Here is a 26,147-nt window from a genome sequence, read left to right on the forward strand (position 1 = left end):
TCCAGGATTTTTCCCCAGTGACAGTAAAGGAATGGCGATACATTTCCAAGTCAGGGTGATGAGTGACTTGGAGCGGACTCTCCAGGTGGTGGGGCTCCCAGGCTCCTGCTGCTCTTGTCCTTCTAGATGGTAGTGGTTGTGGGTTTGGAAGGTGCTAAGGAATCTTGTTGAGTTACTGCAGCTGATCTTGTAGCTGATAGACACGGCTGCCAATGGTCGGCGGTGGTGGAGGGTTTGATTGTTTGTGGAAGGGGGAACAATCACGCGGGATGCTTTGTCATGGATGGTTTCGAGCCTCTTGAGTGATGTTGAAGCTGCATGCATCCAGGCAAGTAGACAGTATTCCAGTACACTCCTAATTTCTGAGTTGTAGACAGTGGACAGGCTTTTGGGGGTTCAGGAGGTGAGTTACTCACCGTGGGATTCCCAGTCTTTGACCTGGCCTGGCAGCCTCCTTCCTTGCCGGGGTACAGGGTCCAACGCCTTTTCCCCACCGCATCCAGGAAGGTCTCCAGCTCGGTGTCGGTGAATCTTGCGGCCACTCTTCTTACTGCCATCTTGTTGGCTGGGATGATTTGTGTGGGACGTGCAGTGTGTATAAGCGGCTGCAGCTTGTCAGCCTCCTGAGTGTCAATCATGAAACCGGCGAATCCCACTGTTTCTCATTGGAATCAATTGTGTTCCACGTGGTGCTGGTGCGAGCCCCTCAACAGTAGCTGAATTGGTTCAGGTGCAGCGCCAGTTTTGCTGCCACTAAACTCCACAAATCCTGTGCCGGTGTCAACACTTGGAGAATCCAGTCGCAGAAATTTCAAACTAAATTTATAAATCAAACCATTCAAAAGCGAATTAGTTGCCCGTGTGCATACCCTCAGTGCCTGTCTTGTTTGTTATTGTTTGCACTAGTGCTTTATGCAGCGGTAGCACAGGGGCTGCAGAATGGCAGGTGGAAGGCTGACTTTCAGTGTGTCGACTGCAGCTGGCTTTGCGGGATGATTTCAACCAGCTTTGGTCCTAAAGGACTGGCTTTGGACTGCATCAACTCAGCAACAGTCTGATCTGACTGGCTGACAGGCAGCAGCAAAGGCATTGGTGGAGTGGCAGAGGTGAGAGGATGGATACAGCCACCTTGAGAGAGGACAGCAGGTTTGTGCTTCACGGTGTCACTGTTTGGGGTGTGCCTCAGCAATCCGGGGAATGTTTGGGAGGACAGATTGTTGAACTGCTGTGACAACCTGCAAGCCCTGGAATCTGTAGCTATGGTGGTGTACTTTCAGCTTGCATGGAAGCAAGCTGAGCTTGCCTGACTTCAGTATGAACTTCCACTGCAGCACCCAAATGGTAGGTGACCTCTTCTTGTGTTGCAATGGAAGCTGAGACATTAGTCATCAAATGCTGTATTATGGAACAGGCTGCTACTTTCATGCTGGAGAGCATGGGCTCCATGCTCTGCGCAAACCCTTTGTCACATTGGTGCTGGACTTCTCCATCTTAGAAACATAGAAGTATAGGAAATAGGAGCAGGACTAGGCCTTTCAGCCCTTTGAACCTGCTCTGCATTCAATATGATCACGGCTGATCATCCAACTCAGTAATCTGCTCCCACTTTTCCTCATGTATAGAAACATATTACTTGACATTTACCGCAGGCTTCTTTACAGGCCTGTCAAAGCACCAAGCATTTCAGTCTGCATACTCAGCTTTCTTTTACAGTCTACTCCATTAAAGTCTTCACCTGCATTCTCTGCAGAACAACTTGTGTGCAACCCTGCCCTCCAGCAATATGGTACCCTACCTTGGATTCCAGCTACAGGGTTTCTGAGGCTAGTGGTACAGTTGGTAGGATATGGCATTTCAAGATGTGCATTCACTGACAATGACCACTAAACCTCTTGTGGTACTGCAACCAAGTCCTCGGGGTTAGATTATTAGCATTGATCTAGTTATGTAGTCCCACTGCTTTCGCAATGTTTGTCTGGAGGGCCCCCTGGCCCCTGTAGATAAAATACATCTCTTCTTTCCTCCAGTACAGTGTCAAAGAACTTTGGAGTGTTCTTTCACCCCAGTTCAGCATTACGCAGCTCTTCCTGTTGATCAAACTCTCTTCCACATCCACTTATAGCACCTGCTCCAGCCAAAATGCACCTCCCCTTTAAAGATGCTTGTTGACTTTGCATAATGTAAGCTAATATTAAGTGACGTTAGCCTCACAGATACTTAGGCCACTTGATGAGCTGAGGTGTCACTCAACCAAATATCTAGCAGCAGGTGCATTCTACAATCATTTATTTTCCAGGGATATCCAATTTCGCATCTGTTTCTTCATTTTTCTAAACATTATTTTCTCTTTTCTTTTATTTATTTGTTGGTGTCTAACAGTGTTAATGCTCTATTCTTTCATGTCAAAGCCAAACAATTTTGGAAATACACAAAATCAGCGGTGAAAGAACCCCTAAGGATTCATAGATTATCATAGAATTTACAGTGCAGAAGGAGGCCATTCGGCCCATCGAGTCTGCACCGGCTCTTGGAAAGAGCACCCTACCCAAGGTCAACACCTCCACCCTATCCCCATAACCCAGTAACCCCACCCAACACTAAGGGCAATTTTGGACACTAAGGGCAATTTATCATGGCCAATCTACCTAACCTGCATATCTTTGGACTGTGGGAGGAAACCGGAGCACCCGGAGGAAACCCACGCACACATGGGGAGGATGTGCAGACTCCGCACAGACAGTGGCCCAAGCTGGAATCGAACCTGGGACTCTGGAGCTGTGAAGCAATTGTGCTATCCACAATGCTACCGTGCTGCCCACGGATAGCACTAGCAGAAATTGCAAGACACTGCTTGGTGGTCCTGCACTGCTGCCTTCATATTTGGTGTGAAACATTTTAACATTTGGGCCTCTCAGCCACAATATAGAGCTATTTTTGAACCAAAACTCTTTCAGGTGACAGAATGTGTGCTATTTCTCGCAGTGTAACTTAGGCCCTCAGTATGAGACAGGAAATATTGTGATTACAATCATTCTAATTAATATGCACTGTTGTAATTCTTGTATATATTTCTGTTTTTTTAAATCAGATTACTTGTTTACTTGTTTCTTCCCAGGTCTCATAATTCCATTTGTGAGATTGGACCCATGCTCTAGAATCTGACTGTCTGAAAACCAGTTCCAAGTATTGTTATTCTATCTAATTAAGAGGTAGACATCAAAATACTGACATGTTCACCACAACCAGGTCAACCTTGATGATTTTTTATGCAACAACCCAATAAAGATTTCAGTACAAGTGGTGAATAGTCTACCTGCAGCAATTGGTGCCTTATCATGATATTTTTATCTGTTTAATTAATACTGGAATATAATCAGCCATCCACGCTGTTTTGTTCACTTAAGAACTGAAGATGGTGAAATGGAGCAAGTAATACTCAACAATGAAAAAATACCCTACGGGTTTAATTCTGAAATTGCAGGTGAGGTATTCATAGTGCAATTTAGGTAGAGTACACCAGCGGTGTCCACCACCAAGATCTTAATTCCTGAACTTTCCTCTTCGAGTTATTTCAAGGGTGGTAAAAGAAAAAGTTAAATTGACCCACAGTGAAGTAAAACTTTGGGACCTAGAAATCCACTTTGTCCACTTTTGTCCACAATGTCCACTTTTTCTGCAACAGTGAAGGACAAGTATGTGACATATAATAGGAGCTGTGGGTGCAGCATGATGCATAATGTTTAGAAACAAAGGGCAGTATCAATGCAGTTGTTCCTGAGACAGTTGACAATTTTGAGCTCTTTTTGTAGCTTGTAAGAAGTATTTACAGTAGAGGGTATTTTTGATAGGCCACATAGTTACTAGTTACAGCAACCTAACATAAATCAGATCATATCTCTCTATTGAACCTTTGGTGACAAGTGGTGGATATACAGACATAGTTGTTTCGGTAAAGCCTGCTGCTAATCTATTAATTTGATTATTTTTTGGGCAGGAATTTCCCGTTGGCTTTGTGATTCCGAAAACAAAACCAATTTTTAAAAACTAATTTATGGGATATGAGCGTCACTGGCTTGGCCTGCATTCATTGCCCACCCCTAATTCCCCTTCAGAAGGTGGTGGTGAGCTGCCTTCTTGAACCGTGGCAGTCCACATGGTGTCGCTACACCCACAGTGCTGTTAGGGAGGGAGTTCATGGATTTTAACCCGGTGACAGTGAAGGAACGACAAAATATTTCAAAATCAGGATGGTGAGTGACTTGGAGGGAAATTTCCAGATGGTGGTGTTTCCATGTGTCTGCTGCCCTTGTCTTCCTAGGTGGTAGAGGGTGTCTGTTTGGAAGGTGCTCCCTAAGGACTGTTGGTAAGTTCCTACATTACATTTTGTAGATGGTATATGCTGCCACCACTGCTGTTCGTCAGTTGTGGAAGGGGCGTCAATGAAGGGCTGCTTTGTTCTGGATAGTGTCAAGCTTATGATGCTTTGGAGCTGCACTCATCCAGGCAAGGGGAGAGTATTCCATCATACTTGTGCCTTGTAGGTAGTAAAGTTTTCGGGGAGTCAGGAAGTGAGTTATTCACTGCAGAATTCCCAGCCTCTGACATAATTATAATAATAATCTTTATTGTCACAAGTACACTTACATTAACACTGCAGTGAAGTTACTGTGAAAAGCCCCTAGTCGCCACATTCCGACGCCTGTTCGGGTACACTGAGGGAGAATTTAGAATGTCCAAATTACCTAACAGCACGTCTTTTTGGGACTTTTGGGAGGAAACCGGAGCACCCAGAGGAAACCAACGCAGACACAGGGAGAATGTGCAGACTCCACACAGTGACCCAAGTCGGGAATCGAACCTGGGACCCTGGCGCAGTGAAGCCATGGTGCTAACCACTATCCTACCATGCTGCCCGATATGTCCTTATAGCCACATTATTTATATGGCGATTCCAGTTCAGTTTCTGGTCAATGGTACACCAGGATGCTGATAGTAGTGATTGAGCAATGGTAATGCTATTGAATGTCAAGGGCAATGGTTAAAGTTTCTTTTGCTGTAGATGGTCAAGGAGTGGCACTTGTGTGGCATGAATGTTACTTGCCACTTGCCAGCCCAAATTTAGATATTGTCCAGGTTTTGCTGAATTTGCTTGTGGACTGCTTCAGTATCTGAGGAGTTATCAGTGACTATCCCCACTTCTGACCTATGATGTAGGCAAGTGCATTGATGAAGCAGCTGAAGATAATTGGGCCAAGGAAAATACCCTGAGGAACTCCTGCAGTGATGTCCTGGAGCTGAGACGATTGACCTCCAACCACCACAACCATCTGCCTTTGTGCCAGGTATGACACCAAACAGCGGCGGGTTTCCCCCCAGATTCCCATTGACTCAATGTTTTGCTAGGACTCCTTGACGTCATGGTCAGTCACATACTGCCTTGATGTCAGGGCAGTCACTCTCAACTCGCCTCTGGAATTCTGCTCTTTTGTTCATGTTTGAACCAAGGCTTTAATGAGGTCAACAACTGAGTGACGTTAGCGGAACCCAAACTGAGCGTCAGTGAGCAGGTTATTGCTGAGCAAGTGCCACTTGATAGCGGTGTTGATAATCCCTTCCATCACTTTACTGATGATTGAAAGTAGACTGATGGGTGCTAATTGGCTGGGTTAGAATTTTCCTGCCTCTTGTGTACAGGACAAACTTGGACTTTTCTTACAAAACCTTTGTCTTAACTATAATAAATTACAGATATTTCATAGCATTATTAAAGAATTCAGGCAAGAGGTCAATTATAAAAGACAAATTTGTAAATACCAGGGTTCGAAATTTTACCTCATGAAACTTTTGTTATCTTTCGGTGAAACCTTGTACAGAAAATGTTTTGGCAACAATTGGACTGTCAGTGGTCTGCTTTTAATGCCTGTTTGCATACTGCCGATTGCTTCAGCAATTATTATCTATTTTGTTCACTATTTACTAATTAATTATTAGAGGCAACCCTATAAAGGATAATATTAAGAGACATTTTTTGAATACGGTCTGCATACAAGTACCTTTAACAGTTACGGAAGCTGTCGTTTGCTGATCCCCAAAAGAACAGCTATACTCTCCTGTATCTTCCGATTTCAAGTCATGAATCTGCAATATTTGTACAGGACCATCCTGTTTCATTTTGTACTTTTCATTTTGGGAGATCAGTAATGATCCTTTCCTCCAGGTAACTGTGACATTAGGCTTTGATAGTTCACAATGTAGTGTCCCTGTATCGTACTCCTCCACTTCTATGCTCTGCAGTTCTTTTTGAAAAATTATAGGTGCAGCTGAAATACAGCAAAATAAATTTATTTCATAGGATTTTCCAAAATTACAATCTTCCATTTACAAGGAATAACAGGAAAAAAGAAAACCATTCTCACTCTCAAATCATGTCACTACTGTAGACACAAGTCACAAAGAATGCAATTCAAACAGTGGCACAGGCAGAACTCAATCTGCATGCGCTTTTCAAAAACTATTAAATGAATTTAGTGCATTTTTTAGGTAACCTGGGTGACCACCTAAAGCAGCCATGAATCACCTTGCATATGATATTGATGGACCCTATTTATGAACCATTGTAGTAAATTTGTTTCTGATAAGTAGAATGGGTGGTGGGCCTAATCCCTTCTTCAGTCGTCACTGCAGCATAAGTTGAGGCTATCAACAACATGTAATATTGTAATGAACGCATGGCTTTCTGTTCTAAGGTGTCTCTTTTATCTTAGGGTAAAACAGGATGTCCTGGAATGGTGGGTGGTGATCATACTAATTCTGCCGTCAGAAGCAGGTCAATGTGATCTGTTGTCCCTGTTGTAAAATGCAGAAAAAATGACTGTTTTTGTGTTAACCACCAAGCAGGATGCTTGAGAAATTGGTTCTCTGTTCAACGAGATGGGACTTGTGGAAATTTAAGGAACAAGTAGTTGTCGCAATGGGTTTGGATGCTGGACATTGGTTCAGGGATACACAGGAAACTGAAGGAAATGGCTTTCAAAGGACGGTGGAGGATTCACATTGTGGCAGGGATAAGGGAGTTAATGTATTAGTTGCCTGTTAAGTAATATTTAGTCTATGTTGATTTTAGCTTGTTAGTAAGTCTTAAAACACGAAACCCTATCCTGCAATTCTTTCCACCGGTCACTGGAAAATTAATCTTTCTTTTTGAAAGTTATTGGTCTCTTTGAGGATCGTAAAAATATATTTTAAGAAATCATTCCTGTAGAACCAGGAGGAACAGGAGTGCACCCCTGATCCACACTCTTTACAAACTTCCCACACACCAGGGGCAAAATTCTCCGGTATCGGCACGATGTCCGCCGACCGGCGCCAAAAACGGCGCAAATCAGTCGGGCATCGCACCGCCCCAAAGGTGCGGAATCCTTCGCATCTTGGGGGGCCGAGCCCTAACGTTGAGGGGCTACGCCCGCGCCGGACTGATTTCCGCCCCGCCAGCTGGCGCGGAAATGACATTGCCGGGCGGCGCATGCGCGGGAGCGTTAGCGGCCGCTCACGTCACCCCGCGCATGCGCGGTGGAGGGAGTCTCTTCCGCCTCCGCCATGGTGGAGACCATGGCGAAGGCGGAAGGAAAAGAGTGCCCCAACGGCACAGGCCCGCTGGCGGATCGGTGTGCCCCGATTGCGGGCCAGGCCACAGTGGGGGCAACCCCCGGGGCCAGATCGCCCCGTTACCCCCCAGGACCCCGGAGCCCGCCCGCGCCGCCGGTAAGAGAGGTGGTTTAATCCACGCCGGCGGGACAGGCATCCTAGCAGCGGGACTTCGGCCCATCTGGGCTGGAGAATCGCGGGGGGGGGGGGGGCCCGCCAACTGGCGCGGCGCGGTTCCCGCCCCCGCCGAATATCCGGTGCCGGAGAATTCGCCAACCGGCGGGGGCGGGATTCACGCCAGCCCCCGCCAATTCTCGGACCCGGCGGGGGGTCGGAGAATCTCGCCCCTCTAGTTTACCTGTTTCTGGGACTTATACTGTCCTCTTGAAATTCACGAGCCTGCAAGCATGTCCGGTGTCAGCAGCAGACGCAATAAATTGTTAATGAGACCAATGACCAATTTTAGGTCAGCCTTGGCCAGCCAGTTGAAGTGCACTAATTATAAACCCCAAAATGGACCACAATCAATTTCTAGCCCTCTAAATTCTTTAACTGTTCCACTAGGTAGTGAAGGACAAAATACCAGCAGTGGGATTCTCCTTCGGCGGGATCCTCTGCCCCGCGAGCAGCGCAGCCACACCCGCGTGTTTCCCGAAGGCGTGGGGTGGCCCACAATGGGAAACCCCATTGGCCAACTACGGGAACAGAGAAGCCCACCCCAGATTCTTCCTGTGCAACTTTACTCAAAAGAGCAAATGAATCTTTAAAATGTTCAACTGAAATTTGATTAAATGAGCTGTTCTCAAGAATAGCTTAATTCAGTTCCCACTGGTTGTGAAACTTTACACTGACATGTCAAATTTTACGTGCTCATATGAAACTTTACAATTAAAGTATCTTCATCATCACACTCGTTGTACTTCTACAATGGTGATGTCTAGTTCTAATAATTCCAGAAAGGTGCCAGGAGATTTTATAGTTCATTTTTATAGAACATTACAGCGCAGTACAGGCCCTTCGGCCCTCGATGTTGCGCCGACCTGTGAAACCACTCTAAAGCCCATCTACACTATTCCCTTATCGTCCATATGTCTATCCAATGACCATTTGAATGCCCTTAGTGTTGGCGAGTCCACTACTGTTGCAGGCAGGGCATTCCATGCCCTTACTACTCTTTGAGTAAAGAACCTACCTCTGACATCTGTCCCATATCTATCTCCCCTCAATTTAAAGCTATGTCCCCTCGTGCTAGACATCACCATCTGAGGAAAAAGGCTCTCACTGTCCACCCTATCCAATCCTCTGATCATCTTGTATGCCTCAATTAAGTCACCTCTTAACCTTCTTCTCTCTAACAAAAACAGCCTCAAGTCCCTCAGACTTTCCTCATAAGATCTTCCCTCCATACCAGGCAACATTCTGGTAAATCTCCTCTGCACCCTTTCCAATGCTTCCACATCCTTCCTATAATGCGGCGACCAGAATTGCACGCAATACTCCAAATGCGGCTGCACCAGAGTTTTGTACAGCTGCAACATGACCTCATGGCTCCGAAACTCAATCCCTCTACCAATAAAAGCTAACACACCGTACGCCTTCTTAACAACCCTCTCAACCTGGGTGGCAACTTTCAGGGATCTATGTACATGGACACCGAGATCTCTCTGCACATCCACACTGCCAAGAATCTTACCATTAGCCCAGTACTCTGTCTTCCTGTTATTCCTTCCAAAATGAATCACCTCACACTTTTCTGCATTAAACTCCATTTGCCACCTCTCAGCCCAACGCTGCAGCTTATCTATGTCCCTCTGTAACTTGTAACATCCTTCCGCACTGTCCACAACTCCACCGACTTTAGTGTCATCTGCAAATTTACTCACCCATCCTTCCACGCCCTCCTCCAGGTCATTTATAAAAATGACAAACAGCAGTGGCCCCAAAACAGATCCTTGTGGTACACCACTAGTAACTGGACTCCAGTCTGAACATTTCCCATCAACCACCACCCTTTGTCTTCTTCCAGCTAGCCAATTTCTGATCCAAACTGCTAAATCACTCTGAATCCCATGCCTCTGTATTTTCTGCAGTAGCCTACCGTGGGGAACCTTATCAAACACTTTACTGAAATTCATATACACCACATCAACTACTTTACCCTCATCCACCTGTTTGGTCACCTTCTCAAAGAACCCAATAAGGTTTGTGAGGCACGACCTACCCTTCACAAAACCGTGTTGACTATCTCTAATCAAATTATTCCTTTCCAGATGATTATACATCCTATCTCTTATAAACCTTTCCAAGACTTTGCCCACAATAGAAGTAAGGATCACTGGTCTATAGTTACCGGGGTTGTCTCTACTCCCCTTCTTAAACAAGGGGACAACATTTGCTATCCTCCAGTCTTCTGGCACTATTCCTGTAGACAAAGATGACTTAAGGATCAAAGCCAAAGGCTCAGCAATCTCCTCCCTAGCTTCCCAGAGAATCCTAGGATAAATCCCATCCGACCCAGGGGACTTATCTATTTTCACACTTTCCAGAATTGCTAACACCTCCTCCTTATGAACCCCAAGCCCTTCTAGTCTAGTAGCCTGAATCTCAGTATTCTCCTCGACAACATTGTCTTTTTCCTGTGTGAATACTGACGAAAAATATTCATTTAGCACCTCTCCCATCTCCTTGGACTCCACGCACAACTTCCCACTACTGTCCTTGACTGGCCCTACTCTTACCCTAGTCATTCTTTTATTCCTGACATATCTATAGAAAGCTTTAGGGTTATCCTTGATCCTACCTGCCAAAGACTTCTCATGTCCCCTCCTGGCTCTTCTTAGCTCTCTCTTTAAGTCCTTCCTAGCTAACTTGTAACTCCTGAGGCCCCTAACTGAACCTTCATGTCTTATCTTTACATAAGCCTCCTTCTTCCTCTTGATAAGTGTTTTGACTGCTTTAGTAAACCACGGTTCCCTCGCTCAACCACTTCCTCCCTGCCTGACAGGTACATACTTATCAAGGACACGCAGTAGCTGTTCCTTGAACAAGCTCCATATTTCCATTGTGCCCATCCCCTGCAGTTTTCCTCTCCATCCGATGCATCCTAAGTCTTGCCTCATCGCATCATAATTGCCTTTCCCCTAGATATAACTCTTGCCCTGCGGTAGATAAGTATCCCTTTCCATCAGTAAAGTAAACGTAATCGAATTGTGGTCACTATCACCAAAGTGCTCACCTACCTCCAAATCTAACACCTGTCCTGGTTCATTACCCAGTACCAAATTCAATATGGCCTCGCCTCTCGTTGGCCTATCTACATACTGTGTCAGGAAACCCTCCTGCACACATTGGACAAAAACGGACCCATCTAAAGTACTTGAACTATAGCGTTTCCAGGCAATATTTGGAAAGTTGAAGTCCCCCATAACAACTACCCTGTTGCTTTCGCTCCTCTCCAGAATCATCTTTGCAATCCTTTCCTCTACATCTCTGGAACTTTTCGGAGGCCTATAGAAAACCCCTAACAGGGTGACTGACCTCTCCTTTCCTGTTTCTAACCTCAGCCCACACTACCTCAGTAGACGAGTCCTCATCAAACGTCCTTTCTGCCACCGTAATACTGTCCTTGACTAACAATGCCACCCCTCCCCCTCTTTTACCACTTTCCCTGAGCTTACTGAAATATCTAAACCCCGGCACCTGCGACAACCATTCCTGTCCCTGCTCTATCCATGTCTCCGAAATGGCCACAACATCGAAGTCCCAGGTACCAACCCATGCCGCAAGTTCACCCACCTTATTCCGGATGCTCCTGGCATTGAAGAAGACACACTTTAAACCACCTTCCTGCCCGCCGGTACACTCCTGCAACTTTGAAACCTTATTCATGACCTCACTACTCTCAACCTCCTGTATACTGGAGCTACAATTCAGGTTCCCAATCCCCTGCTGAACTAGTTTAAACCCTCCCGAAGAGCATTAGCAAATTTCCTCCCCAGGATATTGGTACCCCTCTGGTCCAGGTGTAGACCATCCTGTTTGTAGAGGTCCCACCGTCCCCAGAATGAGCCTCAATTATCCAGAAATCTGAACCCCTCCCTCCTGCACCATTCCTGTAGCTACGTGTTACACCTCAGTGAGCTAAAATCTTAGTGATGCCAGACTGTTCATAGCAAATTCTTCTCTGTGCTAATTTAAAGCATTTTTAACCAATTTACTTTCAACGGTAGATAAAGTGCCTAAAATAGTATATAGAAATTTGATACAAATGTACTAAAATATTACTTTCTGATACCAAATTTCATCAAACTACAACAGCATAGAGACAAAATCCAACTTTGATTGGCAATAAATGCAAAACCTGTTTCTAGCTTACAATGAAACTATGAACTGCAATGATGTAAGCAAGTCAGTTTAGTGCAGCACAATAAAAAATATTATTAAGTGAAAAAATGTTAAAAGTTTCGATACACCAGAGGAATAAGACTTATGTTACGATCGAATGGCCACGCTGTGCCCGAAAACTAGCACGCCGCAGTGCAACGTGACTAATAGAAACCGGGAGACCCCATTGTGGGTGGGATCACTTTTTGACAAATCTGCATATTAGAGCGAGAAAGCTTGTCTCACTGTAATATGTAGTTTCCTGAGGCACCTGAAGCTTTGGGATCTATCCCTTTCGCCTCGAGAACCTTTCATTCCTGGTCTCCACAAACAAGGACTAGATGGAATGGCACTCATGGGGGTCTCCCAGAGGATTGGAGGTCCCCAGGTGCAAACCCATTGGGCAGGGTGGCACCCTGGCACTGCTGGTGGAACCTGGGAACCCTGGCACTGCCAAGGTGACCAGGTGGCACAGCCGGGGTACCAGGTTGGAGTGCCAAGCTGGCATTCTTTTGTGCAGCAGTGATTGGGCGGTGGAGCCCTGCATGGATGTTGGGGGGGGGCTGGGAACCCCCTCACTGTGAGTGGGTCTTGAGAGGTCAGGGGTTGCATCAGCGGTTCCAGAGATGATCTCTTGCCATGCTGAGGAGTTCCGGTGAGCGGAGCTCCTCAGTGCAAATAACGGGCTACTTGCAGCCTTGGCCACACATTCCCCGCTGAGTTCCCCTAATGCCATTTGATAGAGTTCTGTTGCAGCGCCGGGAAACACCTGGCTAAACGTGCTCGCTAAAGGACTTTGTTTCCATGTTGTTAAACCGCGCCCTAATTTTCTACACAGAAAAGCAGCACTTGATCACACTCAAATGACAGCTTCATTTTCTATATCTAATGACCTTCCCACAATACAATCACTAAATACATTAAATTATCAAGAACAGATGAAATACATGATGAAAAGAACGCAGGGTTTGAAGCACGAAAAGAGCAACAGTAGACGATCAGCAAGGATCTTAATTTATAATAGATCTGTACTTAATAATAACTTTTCTCCTACCATTAACTTTCAAGTAGGCATCAGTCTGTTGGTCCCCAGAATCACAGGTATATTCACCGGTATCTTCCACATTCACATTGTAGATTAATAACTGAACAATTGTACCAGCCTGTTTCATTTCGTATTTGTCACTGGCATGAAGTATTCGAGATCCCTTTCTCCATTTGACTGGAGCACCAGGCTTAGTAAGTTCACAAAGCAGTGTGACCACATTGTTCTCTTCGGCTTCTTGATTTTGTAGCTCTTTTTTGAACAGCACAGGTAAGGCTACAGAGAAAAACCATTTATAGCAATTGTCAGAATATCAATTCTAAATAATGCAACACACTAATTTTATGTACCACAACAAATATGGGCAACACCTAACCAATTTGTCAAGTTAGTAATAACTGAATGGTTTTACCTAAATAAAAAATTGTAACTTTGACTAACTGCGAAAATATTACAAATAAGCTTTGAGCCACTAATTGTACATTTTTCACAAGGACTAGCTGTAGGGGCTGGTTTAGCACAGTGGGCTAAACAGCTGGCTTGTAATGCAGAACAATGCCAGCAGCGCGGGTTCAATTCCTGTACCGGCCTCCCCGAACAGGCGATGGAATGTGGCGACTAGGGGCTTTTCACAGTAACTTCATTGAAGCCTACTTGTGACAATAAGTGATTGTTATTATTATTGTTTAAATGTTGCTATCTTACATCTGTCTTGGGGCCGTAACAAATTTTTGTTCACATATCCTCTACTAGCTTGTTAACTCAGGAGTAGTCATATCTGGCACAAAAGAAGATGGTTGTGGTGTTTGCAGGTCAATCATCCCAGTTCCAGGAAATCACTGCACAAGTTCATCAAGGTAGTGTCCTTGGCCCATTCACCTTCAGCTGTTTTATCAACCACCTTCTTTCCATTGCTTAATGTTCAGCACCATTTGCGACTCCTCAGACACTGAAGCAGTCTATGTCCAAATGCCACAAGACATGAACAATATCCAGGCTTGGGCTGACAATTAACATCCATGACACACATATACTAAGTGACGATCATCTCCAACAAGAGAGAATCTAACCATTGCCGCTTGACATTCAATGGCATTATATCACTGAATCTCGCACTATCAACATTCTGGGGGATGATAGTCACCAAAAATTGAACGGGCCTAGCCATATAAATACTGTGGCGACAAGAGTAGGTCAGAGGTGAGGAATCTTGAACAACTCACCTCCTGATTTCCCAAAACCTGTTCACAATCTACAAGCGACAGTCAGGATCATGATGGAATACTCTCTCCTTGCCTGGATAGATTCAGTTCCAACAGGACTAAAGAAGCTTGACACCATTGAGAACAAAGCTGCCCGTTTGATCAATCTTCCACAAACATCCAATCCCTCCGCCACTGGCGAACAGTAGCAAACGTGTGTAGCTTCAAATGCACAGTAGGAATTCACCAAGGCTCCTTAGACAGCTCCTAGAACGTTCCAAACCCAAACTACTACCATCTAGAAGGACAAAGGCAGCAAATGGGAACACCACCATCTTGAAATTCCCCTCCAAGCCACACAATCCTGACTTGGAAATATATCACCTGCTCTGTCGCTGGGTCGAAATCCCGGAAGTCTCTCGCTGTGACTGCAACAGTGCAAGAAGGGGCTCAACACCACCGTCTGAAGGGCAATTAGGGATGAGCAATAATGCTGGCTTAGCCAGCGAAGCTCACATTCTTTGAATTAATTAAAAATCTCTGTCAGAGGGCGCGATTCTCCGGAAAGATTTTGAAGTGTGGCAGCGAGCGGGAACTGCTGCGAGCTTCCCGGCGCTCGGCCGGCAACGCTATTCAACGCTATTTCGTTCGCTTAACGAGGCCCCATGGGCTTCTCACCGCAAATGAAGGCCCACCAGCCAATTCGCCGGCACAGCGTTCGCCAGCCCCCCGCTAACAAGGTCGAGCAGCACATAAACAGCACTTGCTGAGCCAACCCCAGTCAGCTCACAAAGGTGGTACCCAGGAGACCGGACCCAAGATTCACGGATGCAGACCTGGGGAGGCTGCTAGATGCTGTGGAGGCCAGGAGGGTTGTCCTTTTCCTCCGAGGGTCTGGAGGGTCAGCCATAGGGCAGCCAGTGCTGTCTGGCATGAGGTGGCGGTGGCTGAGAGAGCCGGGAGTGTGACCAGGAGGATGGGCCTCCAGCGCAGGAAAAAGGTCAATGACCTACACTGGGCAGCATGAGTGAGTTGACACCAATCCCATTCCCCCACCCTACCCGAGACCTTTCTGCTTCTACAGGAGCATCCACCCCCAACTCTCCATGCAACCCCAACTCTTCCTTCACAGCCCCTCCCCGTCCCAACACTATGAACATCACGTGTGACTAACGATGCACTCCCTGTCTCTCCTCAGGAAAAGCTCTCCTCCAATCGCCAGGAGAGGGCCTGGACCGGCGGTGGTGTGACGAACATGATCCTCACGAGCTTCGAGAAGCGTGCCCTGAACGTGACTGGTGTGGCCGAGGACACGACGGTCACCAACACGGCTGGTGGATGCCACAGAGGTGAGGAACCACCGGGCTCCACCCGGAGGACTTGTCAAACGTGAGTTGTTATTGCCTTATTGACTCACCTATCCCTCCCACTGACCACGTGTCTATTCTCCCGCAGGTCCTCCAGCTGACAGTGCCAGCCCATCCAGTGTGGCCCCCCTCTCCAGCCTCCCAGGAGACCACCTCAGAGGAGAGCTCTGAGGACCCCCGCCAGGGACATCGAAGGCTACAGGACTAGATAAGCAGCTGGTGCATCCACCTCTGATGTGCACCCTGAAGACACACCTAGACGTAGTGGTAGAGCTAGGAGGGCCACGCACATTGAGGATCACTGAGGGCACCGGGAGAGGGTGGGGTGGATAGGGATTGATGGGGCTGGGGGAGGGAGCAGCACCATTGGGAGGATGGGGAATTGTAAAACACAATAACCATTTTTGTGCACAACCAGCATGCTGTTTCTGTCACTTTCGTCCGCAATGCGGCCCAACCTCCGAACACTTGGCCCATCTCTCCAGGCACCACCACCCCACCCCACCGTAGATTCATCCACCCTCCAGCCGCGGACATGTCCCCGGAGCTGTGTCCCATCCCCTGGGTGTTCGGATGTTGGCTGCTGGCTGTGTAGTATTGCCTCCCGCAGGGTTCAAGCACAGTGTTCATGCATCAAGGCGTGATTGGCATGCTAGGCAAAGACTCCCACGTGCTACATGGCCCGCCCACCCACGGGAATCTACTTGGGTTATGTGAAGTGCTCATTTAACCACGATTGCCAATTCCCTATTAACAATAGCCATCAGCTGCACAGTCAGAGGCCTCGGCAGTCGGTGGGTTTATGGGTGGTCGATGGGGCAGACGGGCAGGAACAGGAGTTGCCCCCAGATGCCCTTTTGCCAGGTTCACGTTTTTCAAAAGGAGTACTAATCGGCTCCAGCCTGACCACTTGCTGGAGAGGCTGCTGAATGACAAGAGGTCGCTGGATATGGGGTGGCTCTCGTTAATTGTATGGCAATAGGGCTTAAGTGGTGATAATTAGTTTCTCGCCGCGTTACTGCGAGATCTGGATTTCACCTATGGGAGCGGGCCGGTTACATTGCAAACTGTTTGGTGCCCGGCGCGGTTCTCGTTTTCAGCCTCTCCCGCTATTCACTGGCCTCGTTTTGCTCGAGCGAGAGCGCAAAGAGGCCTGAGAATCACGCCCAGACTGTTCTGATTTACACGCTTGTGATACCACTTCAAATGTTTTGACTTTCAAGTAACCTTGAGTATGTAAACCGTTACCAACTCCATTTCTACTTGATCAACAAATCTTGTTTGCGGCATATTAAAATCAGTCCCATTTTGTGCGGTAAGTTTCTCATAAACCTAACTATATATTTATTGAATGCTTCATCACTGCTCCTAATTCAATGCATTTCTTTTGGTTCTACTAGGTCCAATTACCTGCCTAAACTCCAGATGGTTAACTCTGAACCCCGCAACTGCTCTCACATTCCTTCACCAAATAAAAATATACAATCAATTCTAACCAATGTAACAGTGAACAAATAATCTAAAAGATAGTCAACTGGGATTGAAATAGTCACAAATGGATGTTGCGAAGAACAAAACTGTAAGTGTAAAGCCTGGATGATGATGGCTTCCAAAAGCAGAAGTCTAATTCCAAAACAAATTTGACCAATTTACCTTTCACGATTAGAGAAGCAGTGCTTTCTTTATCTCCAGAGTCACACGTGTATTCGCCAGCGTCTTCTGGTTCTACATCACAGATGAACAATTCTACAATGGGACCCTCTTTCTTCATTTCATATTTTCCACATGGCAGGAGTACCACTGATCCTTTTCGCCATTCTACTGCAGTATCAGGTTTCGTTAGCTTGCAGCATAATTTGGCTGTGCCACTCTCTTCTGCCTCCACATTCTGAAGTTCTTGTTTGAAAAGCACTGGCAGGGCTAAGAAATAAATTACAAATCTATCAGAACATTGATGACCCTCATCTTCATGATACTCCTATTTACAAGTAATTTACTTGTCATTTTGTCATAAAATACATTCTGGTAGCATTATTTCATTGATTACCATGGAAATATACTCTTCTATTCATAAGAACATTGAAACAAGAGTGGTCATTTAACTGCTCAAATGTGTCTGTCATTCAATTAGATCATATCTGAACAGCCATATGCAATTAGATTATGGGGGCAATACACCCAAATGGGAACAAAGTCCCATAGAGAGTGCATTTAGCCGCGTGTTTCCCGGTGCTCGCAGTGCCGAGAAACACATGGTTATTAACACGACTCGCGTTGTATAAGGGGCCTTAACAGGAATGCACGACCAAGCCCGCACATAGCCGCATTTTGTCCAGTGGGGAGCTCCAACCGAAGCGATCCCCGAGGCCATCAAAGCAATCCCCAACGTTCCTTGCAGCTTGAACGCACAATGGGAGTGTTCCCTACCTTCCTCGCGCATCCCCTCAACACCTACGCAGGGCACCTCCGGCCCAATTGCGCAAGCACAAAAAATGCCAGCTTGGCACCTTCGCAGTGCCAGTCGGACACCCTGGCAATGATCATACCAGCTGCCGAACTGCTTTTCTGGTGCAGCGTGGTCATTGGATCGCCCCTATATCTGAACAGCATAACTCCATACACCTACATCGAAACATACAAAGAAAATAGAAGCAGGAGGTTGCCATTCAGCCCTTCAAGCCTGCTCTGCTATTCATTATGATTATGGCTGGTCATCAAGTTCAATTCAGCCTCCTGTCCATGTACTGTGATCCCCTTAGCCCCAAGAGCTATATCTAATTCTTTCTTGAAATTACACGTGTAATTTTGTGGTAGTGAATTCCATACATTCATCACTCTCCACATGAAGAAATTTCTCATCTCAGTCTTAAAATGTTTACCCCTTATCCTCTAACTATGACCTCTAGTTCAGGACTTCCGCACCATCGGGAATATTCTTTCTCAATCAACCTGTCTAATCCTGTTAGAATCTTATAAGTTTCTATGAGATTTCTCCTCACTCTTCTGAACTCCAATGAATTTAATCCTAACCGACCTTAGTCTCTCCTCATATGACAGTCGTGCTTTCCCAGGAATCAGCCAGGTAAACCTTTGATGCACTCCCTCCATAGCAAGAACATCCTTCCTCAGATAAGGACACCGAAACATCACACAATGCTCCAGGTGTGGCCTCACCAATGCCCTATACAACTGCAGTAAAACATCCCTATTCCCATACTCAAATCCTCTCGCTATGAAAGCCAACGTACCATTTTCCTTCTTTGCAGCCTGCTGTACCTCCGCGCTTAATTTCAGTGACTGATAAACGAGTATCCACCTCTCTCAATTTACACCCATTCAAATAATAATCTGCCTTTCTATTTTTGTTACCAAATCAGATAACCTCACATTTATTCACATTGTGCTGCATCTGCCTGTCCAAATCCCACTGAAACATTTCTGCTTCCTCTTCACAGTTCACCCTCCCATCCAACTTTGTATTTTCTAAATTTGGAGATAATACATTTAGTTCCCTCGTCCATTAATATATAATGTGAACAGCTGGGGTCCTAGCACAGATCCCTGTGCTTCTCCACTAGTCACTGCCTGACAATCAGAAAAAGACCCATTTATTCAAACTTTTTGCTAACCAACTTTCTATCCATCTCAAGACACAAGTCGCAATCCCATGCGCTTTAACTTTACATAGTAATTTGCTATGTGAGACCTTGTCAAAAGTCTTCTGAAAGTCTAACTAAACCACATCCACCGGTTCTCCCGGTCAACTCGACTAGTTACATCTTCAAAGAATTCCAGTAGATTTGTCAAGTAAGATTTCCCTTTTGTAAATCCATGCTGACTTTGTCAGATTACAATGAAATATGCTATGAAATCCTTGATAATGGACTCTAGCAACTCCCCTACTACTGACGTTAGGTTCAGGTTAGGGTCTATAGTTCCCTGTTTTCTCTCTACCACCCTTTTTGAATATATATTAACTACCCTCCAATTTGTAGGAACTATTTCAGAGTCCAAAGCATTTTGGAAAATGACCACCAATGGAGCTACTATTTCTAGGGCCACTCTAGAATGAAGGTTATCAGGCTCTGGAGATTTATCCGCTTCAATCCCATTAATGTCCCCAAAACCATTTCTCTACTAATACTTCAGCTCCTCACTAAAACTTATGTTTCCAGAAACTTCCGGTACATTATTCATGTCTTCCTATGTGAAGGCAGAAGCAAAGTATGAATTTAGTTCCTCAGTTATTTTGTTGTTCCCGGTTATGAATTCCCCCATTTCTGACTGCAAGGAGCCTACATTCATTTTTATCAATCTTTTTATCTTTACATACCTATAAAAACACTTTTACAGTCAGTTGTTATGTTCCCCAGTAATGTACTTTCATACTGTTTTTCACATACCATTTAAATGTCTTTGGTGAACGAAAATCTATCAATCTAGGATTCAAATTTAACAATTCAGGAAAAAGGATGACATGTCAGAAGCACTGTTTTGGAAGTTGGCATCATTGTGAACTGATGCGACGAAGGTGGAGGAACTGGGAGAATGAGATGAAGTCCTTACAGGAATTGTGAGTAGCTGTAGTTAAGGTAGCTGTGGGAGTCGATGGATGTGTAATGAATATTGGCGGTTTTTTATCACCAGAAACAGAGACACCTTGGCATGCACCAGTACAAATTTCCTCCAACTCCAACTACACCAGAGGCACCAACGACAGAAAAAAATACCAGAAGCCCAACAACAGAAAAAAAAGCTCAGGATACATGATCTGTCATTTCCTTCATAGAGACAAGCAAGATTTCCTAAATCCCAAAATAACCAAAGTACAAAAGAAAAGTGCGACACCCATAGTTCTGACCAGGGTTTCCCTACCCACAATGAGAACTTATAAGGCTCTATCAACCACCTCTATACCAAACTACCCACCACCTTGCCATGGCGCTATTCATTTTATCTATAAATAAAGTGAAGGGTACCAAAAAATGTACTCCCTCAGTGTAAAGCTAGGATTTAGGCACATAATAAAAGATCAGGTAAATATCCTTTATAAAACCCTGATTAGACCACGTTTGGAATATTGTGTCCAGTTCTGGTCGCCTCATTATTAGGAAGGATGTGGATGCTTTGGAGAGGGTGCAGTGGAGATTTACCAGGATGCTGCCTGGACTGGAGGGCATGTCTTATAAAGAACGGTTGAGGGAGCTAGGGCTTTTCTCACTGGAGTGAAGAATGAAGAGAGGTGACTTGATAGAGGTGTACAAGATGATGAGAGGCATGGATAGAGTGGATAGCCAGAGACTTTTCCCCAGGGCGGAAATGGCTGTCAAGAGGGGACATAATTTTAAGGTGACTGGAAGAAGGTACAGGGGAGATGTCAGAGGTCGGTTCTTTACGCAGAGAGTGGTGAGTGCACTGCCAGCAGAGGTGGTGGAGTCAGAGTCATTAGGGACATTTAAGTGACTCTTAAGACAGGTACATGGACAGCAGTAAGTTGAAGGGGTGTAGGTTAGGTTGATCTTAGATTAGGATAAATGGTCAGCACAACATCGTGGGTCATCCATTGACTCCATCTGCACCTCCCGCTGCCTGGGGAAAGCGGGCAGCATAATCAAAGATCCCTCCCACCCGGCTTACTCACTCTTCCAACTTCTTCCATCGGGCAGGAGATACAGAAGTCTGAGAACACGCACACACAGACTCTAAAACAGCTTCTTCCCCACTGTCACCAGACTCCTAAATGACCCTCTTATGGACTGACCTTATTAACACTACACCCTGTATGCTTCATCCGATGCCAGTGCTTATGTAGTTACATTGTATATGTTGTGTTGCCCTATTATGTATTTTCTTTTATTCCCTTTTCTTCCCATGTATTTAATGCTCTGTTGAGCTGCTCGCAGAAAAATACTTTTCACTGTACCTCGGTACACGTGACAATAAACAAATCCAATCCAAGGACCTGTACTGTGCTGTACTGTTCTATGTTCTATCACACCACCTTCATTTTTTCACAATAACACAAAATGAGGAGTATAATCACAAGGGAACAAAGTTCAGAATTAATGATGAACTACAGGATAATAAAACAATCCATGGAGCTTGGAAAGACCAAGGGCATAACAGGAACATTGAACAACATCCAGGATCCATCCAGAATTTAACTGAAGACACTGCACCTCTGCCATGTCATCATCCCGAAGCCCCAATAAAGAGAAATCTACCCCTGGAGTGTGGTGAAGACACATCGTGTTCGGCCAACTCCAACCTTTCTCAACAAACACTGCGGGCAAAACAATGTAAGACCAGTGGTCAGTCTTCGACCGACCGCAGGCTGGCGTTGATCCATCTCATGACTAGCCGCTCAAACCATTTCATGATAACAGACGTCAGGGCCACCGGTCGGTAGTCGTGAAGCATGCTACCTTGTTCCTCTTTGGTATTATGGTAGTCTTCTTGAAGGAGGTGAGGACCTAGGAGCGGGGAGTGAGGTGTTGAAAATGTCTGTGAATACACTCGCCAGCTGGTCTGTGCAGGCTCTGAGTGCTCGCCCAGGGCACTCTGGTAATTTTAGTATCTGAATCGTGTCTTTCACTTTCAAATGCTACACTGAATTCAATCATGTTGTGATCACTATTTGATAAATGTTCATGCACAGTTAGGCTGTTAATTAAATTGGGCTCCTTACTCAAAACTAAATCAAATATTGCCTGTCCCCTTGTTGCATTTAGAACATATTGCTGCAGGGAACTATGCCAGACATATTCCAGAAATTCACTACTTTTCTGGCAGGTGTTTCCTTCCAATCTATATGTATGATGTGGAGATGCCGGCGTTGGACTGGGGTGAGCACAGTAAGAAGTTTTACAACACCAGATTAAAGTCCAACAGGTTTGTTTCGATGTCACTAGCTTTCGGAGCGCTGCTCCTTCCTCAGGTGAATCTATATGTAAGTTGAAATCCTCCATTTATACTACTCTGCCTTTGCTACACACTTGCCTAATTTCTGCATTTATACAATATAACATCTGAGAACTGTTACCAGGGGATCGATATACAACACCCATTAAAGTTTCTTTATTCCTCAGTTCCACCCATATGGTCTCCACTGGATGCTTTCCCCTCATTACATCCTCCCTCACCAATGAGGAGTTAGTATTTATAATCAGTGAGGCTGCTTCACCCTCCCTGCCATCTTCACTGTCCCTCCTGTGATCTTCATAACCAGGTATATTTAGTTCCCAGTCCCGACCATTCTGCAGCCATGTCTCCGGAATAGCTACTACATCATAATCCTCAACTTGCTTTGCGCCTGCAGCTCATCAAGTTTATTCCTTACATTCTTAATTGTGCTTTACACCCCCGACCTGGCCCTCAGCACTGATGTTTTATTTGCTTTGCTTATTATTTTTCTCTTTTGATTTAACCAGTATACTTGTGGTTTTGCCTATTTCTTTACTCTCTGTCCTGCTACTTGTTTTTGGAACAGTACGGACTTCGCCCGACACCTCCCGTTCCCCCGAATTCCCCTGATGCCTCCCCTCCCCCCCAATTCCCCTGAGGCCTCCCGTTCCCCCCAATTCCCCTGAGGCATCCCCTCCCCCCACAATTCCCCTGAGGCCACCCCTTCCCCCCAATTCCCCTGAGGCATCCCCTCCCCCCCAATTCCCCTGAGGCATCCCCTCCCCCCCACAATTCCCCTGAGGCATCCCCTCCCCCCCACAATTCCCCTGAGGCATCCCCTCCCCCCCATTCCCCTGAGGCCTCCCCTCCCCCCCAATTCCCCTGAGGCCTTCCCCCCCAATTCCCCTGAGGCATCCCCTCCCCCCCCATTCCCCTGAGGCCTCCCCTTCCCCCCAGTTCCCCTGAGGCATCCCCTCCCCTCCTCCCATTCCCCTGAGGCCTCCCCTTCCCCCCAGTTCCCCTGTGGCCTCCCGTTCCCCCCAATTCCCCTGAGGCCTCCCCTCCCCCCCAATTCCCCAGAGGTCTCCCCTTCCCCCCAATTCCCCTGAGGCCTCCCCTCCCCCCCAATTCCCCTGAGAACTCCCGTTCCCCCAATTCCCCTGAGGCCTCCCCTTCCCCCCCAATTCCCCTGAGCCCTCCCTTTCCCCCCCAATTCTCCTGAGGTATCCCCCCCCCAATTCCCCTGAGGCCTCCCCTTCCCCCCAGTTCCCCTGAGGCCTCACCTCCCCCCAATTCCCCTGAGGCCTCCCCTTCCCCCCAATTCCCCTGAGGCATCCCCTCCCCCCCAATTCCCCTGAGCCCTCCCCTTACCCCCCAATTCCCCTGAGCCCTCCCCACCCCACCCCAATTCCCCTGAGGCCTCCCCTCCCACCCCAATTCCCCCGAGGCCTCCCGTTCCCCCCCATTCCCCTGAGGCCTCCCCTCCCCCCCCAATTCCCCTGAGGCATCCCCTCCCCCCCAATTCCCCTGAGGCCTCCCCTTCCCCCCAATTCCCCTGAGGCCTCCCGTTCCCCCCAATTCCCATGAGGCCTCCCCTTCCCCCCAATTCCCCAGAGGCCTCTTCTTCCCCCCATTTTTCAAGTTTAACATTCTTGTGATCACCCTATATATCCTTTCCGCAAAGACCCTCGCCCCAGATCCCTTGAGGTGGAGACCATCCCAACGGTACAGATCCCACCTGTCCCAACGGGTGTCAGTGCCCCATGAAATGGAACCCCTCCTACTCGTACCACTCCTTTAGCCACATGTTTACTTCCCTAATTTTCTCATCTCTATGCCAATTTGCACGTGGTTCAGGTATTAATCCAGAGATTAAGGGCGGGATGCTCCGCCGCGCCACATTTATACCGTACTACGCCGGCGGGATGCTCCGTTACGCCGGCCGGTCAATGGAGTTTCCCATTGTGGGACAGCTCCACGCCGTCGGGAAACCCACAGGCGCTGGAAAAATGGAGAATCCCGCCGGCGGAGAGTCCCACCCTCTAACCCATGAGGACCAGGGGCGACATTCTCCGACCCCCCGCCGGGTCGGAGAATCGCCGGGGGCTGGCGTGAATCCCGCCCCCGCCGGTTGCCGAAGTCTCCGGCACCGGAGATTCGGCGGGGGCGGGAATGGCGCCGCGCCGATTGGCGGGCCCCTCCGCTCGATTCTCCGGCCCGGATGGGGCAACAAAGGCCGTTTCCGCCAGCTAGTGGGGCGGGAATCCCTCCGGCGTCGGCCTAGCCCCTCAATGTTGGGGCTCGGCCCCCCAAGATGCGGAGCATTCCACACCTTTGGGGCGGTGCGATGCCCGTCTGATTGGCGCCGTTTTGGGCGCCAGTTGGCGGACATCGCGCTGTTTCGGGAGAATTTTGCCCCTGTTCTTTAATTTTGTTCCTAGTTCCTGATATTCCCCAAACAGGTTCTCTTTTCTAGTCTTGCCCATTTATTGCACATTCCGAATTGTCCTTGAACTGAGGATTGTAAGTGTCAACCACATTTATCTGGAGTTAATGTAGGTGAGAACAGGTAAGCACGGACATTAGTGAACCAGATGGGTTTTTACGACAATCAACAATGGTTCCATAGTCATCACTAGACTTTTAATTTCAGATTTTTATTGAATTGAACTTAATCTGCCATGGTAGGATTCGGATCAGAGCCTTACTCTTGGTCTCTGGTTTGCTAGTCCAGCGACAATACCATTAAGCCACTGCCTCCGGTCCTGGTACTTCATCAATTTTTTTAAGTAAAGATAGCTTTTACAGCACCCCCTCCTTCTTGATTGTAAATTTCTCCCGTGTACCAGTTACCTGTGCATCTATGCCCAGAGTTTTACGTTACTTGGGAGAGGGTGAGTCCAACCTGGAAGCGCGTAAAATTGCATGTCGGAAGTGCGCCCGCCGATAATCAAGAAGCCAATTTAAATTAAACAGCAATTGACTGGGAATTTACATTCGCCCGTCTGCCTTTATGGTTGTTCACATTTCACGCTGGATGGCCGTTAATTAAGATCTTGGGCAGTAGCGGGTTTCACATCCACTCCCCCCCCACCCCCAAGCCAACTTTGGGCACCTCCCAAATATAGAATTCAGGCTTATCCCTTCGGAAACAGATGAGTCTGCACCTCTCATGTTTTGTGTTCACTAGTTAAAGTTCACCAGTTGATACTGCAGATATATTGCCCCAATGCAATTCAAATAAATTGATTGCAAAATAAGAAACGCAAAGCAGCTGTGGCATTTACAGTCGTCGGCAGGGTTTTTCTGATGATAAAGGAGGGGCCGGATTCTCCCGTATCGGGCGGGGCGGAGGGTCTCGGCGGGACGGAGTGGTGTGAACCACTCCGGCGTCGGGCCGCCCCAAAGGTGCGGAATCCGTCGCACTTTCAGGGGCTAGGCCCACCCCGGAGTGGTTGGTGCCCCGCCAGCCGGCGGGATAGGGGCTTGGTGCCACGCCAACCGCCGCCGAAGGGCCTCCGCCGGCCGGCGCATGCGCGGGAGTGCCAGCGCGTGCTGGCTTCATCCCCGCGCATGCGCTGGAGGGGTCGTCTCCGCATCAGC

The 26,147-nt window shown here is 47.0% G+C and overlaps 1 protein-coding gene across 1 annotated transcript in view; it reads right to left on the bottom strand.

The window, feature by feature from the left end:
- LOC140424765 (obscurin-like) overlaps positions 1–26,147 on the bottom strand; it is a 1,044,598-nt gene that overhangs the window by 471,681 nt on the left and 546,770 nt on the right. The window contains 3 exon segments of the mRNA XM_072508149.1: positions 6,054–6,320; positions 13,082–13,348; positions 17,295–17,561. Of these exon segments, the coding sequence (XP_072364250.1) occupies positions 6,054–6,320; positions 13,082–13,348; positions 17,295–17,561 (801 nt within the window).

Source organism: Scyliorhinus torazame, chromosome 6, assembly GCF_047496885.1.
Source record: "Scyliorhinus torazame isolate Kashiwa2021f chromosome 6, sScyTor2.1, whole genome shotgun sequence".
Classification (NCBI taxonomy): Eukaryota; Metazoa; Chordata; class Chondrichthyes; order Carcharhiniformes; family Scyliorhinidae; genus Scyliorhinus; species Scyliorhinus torazame.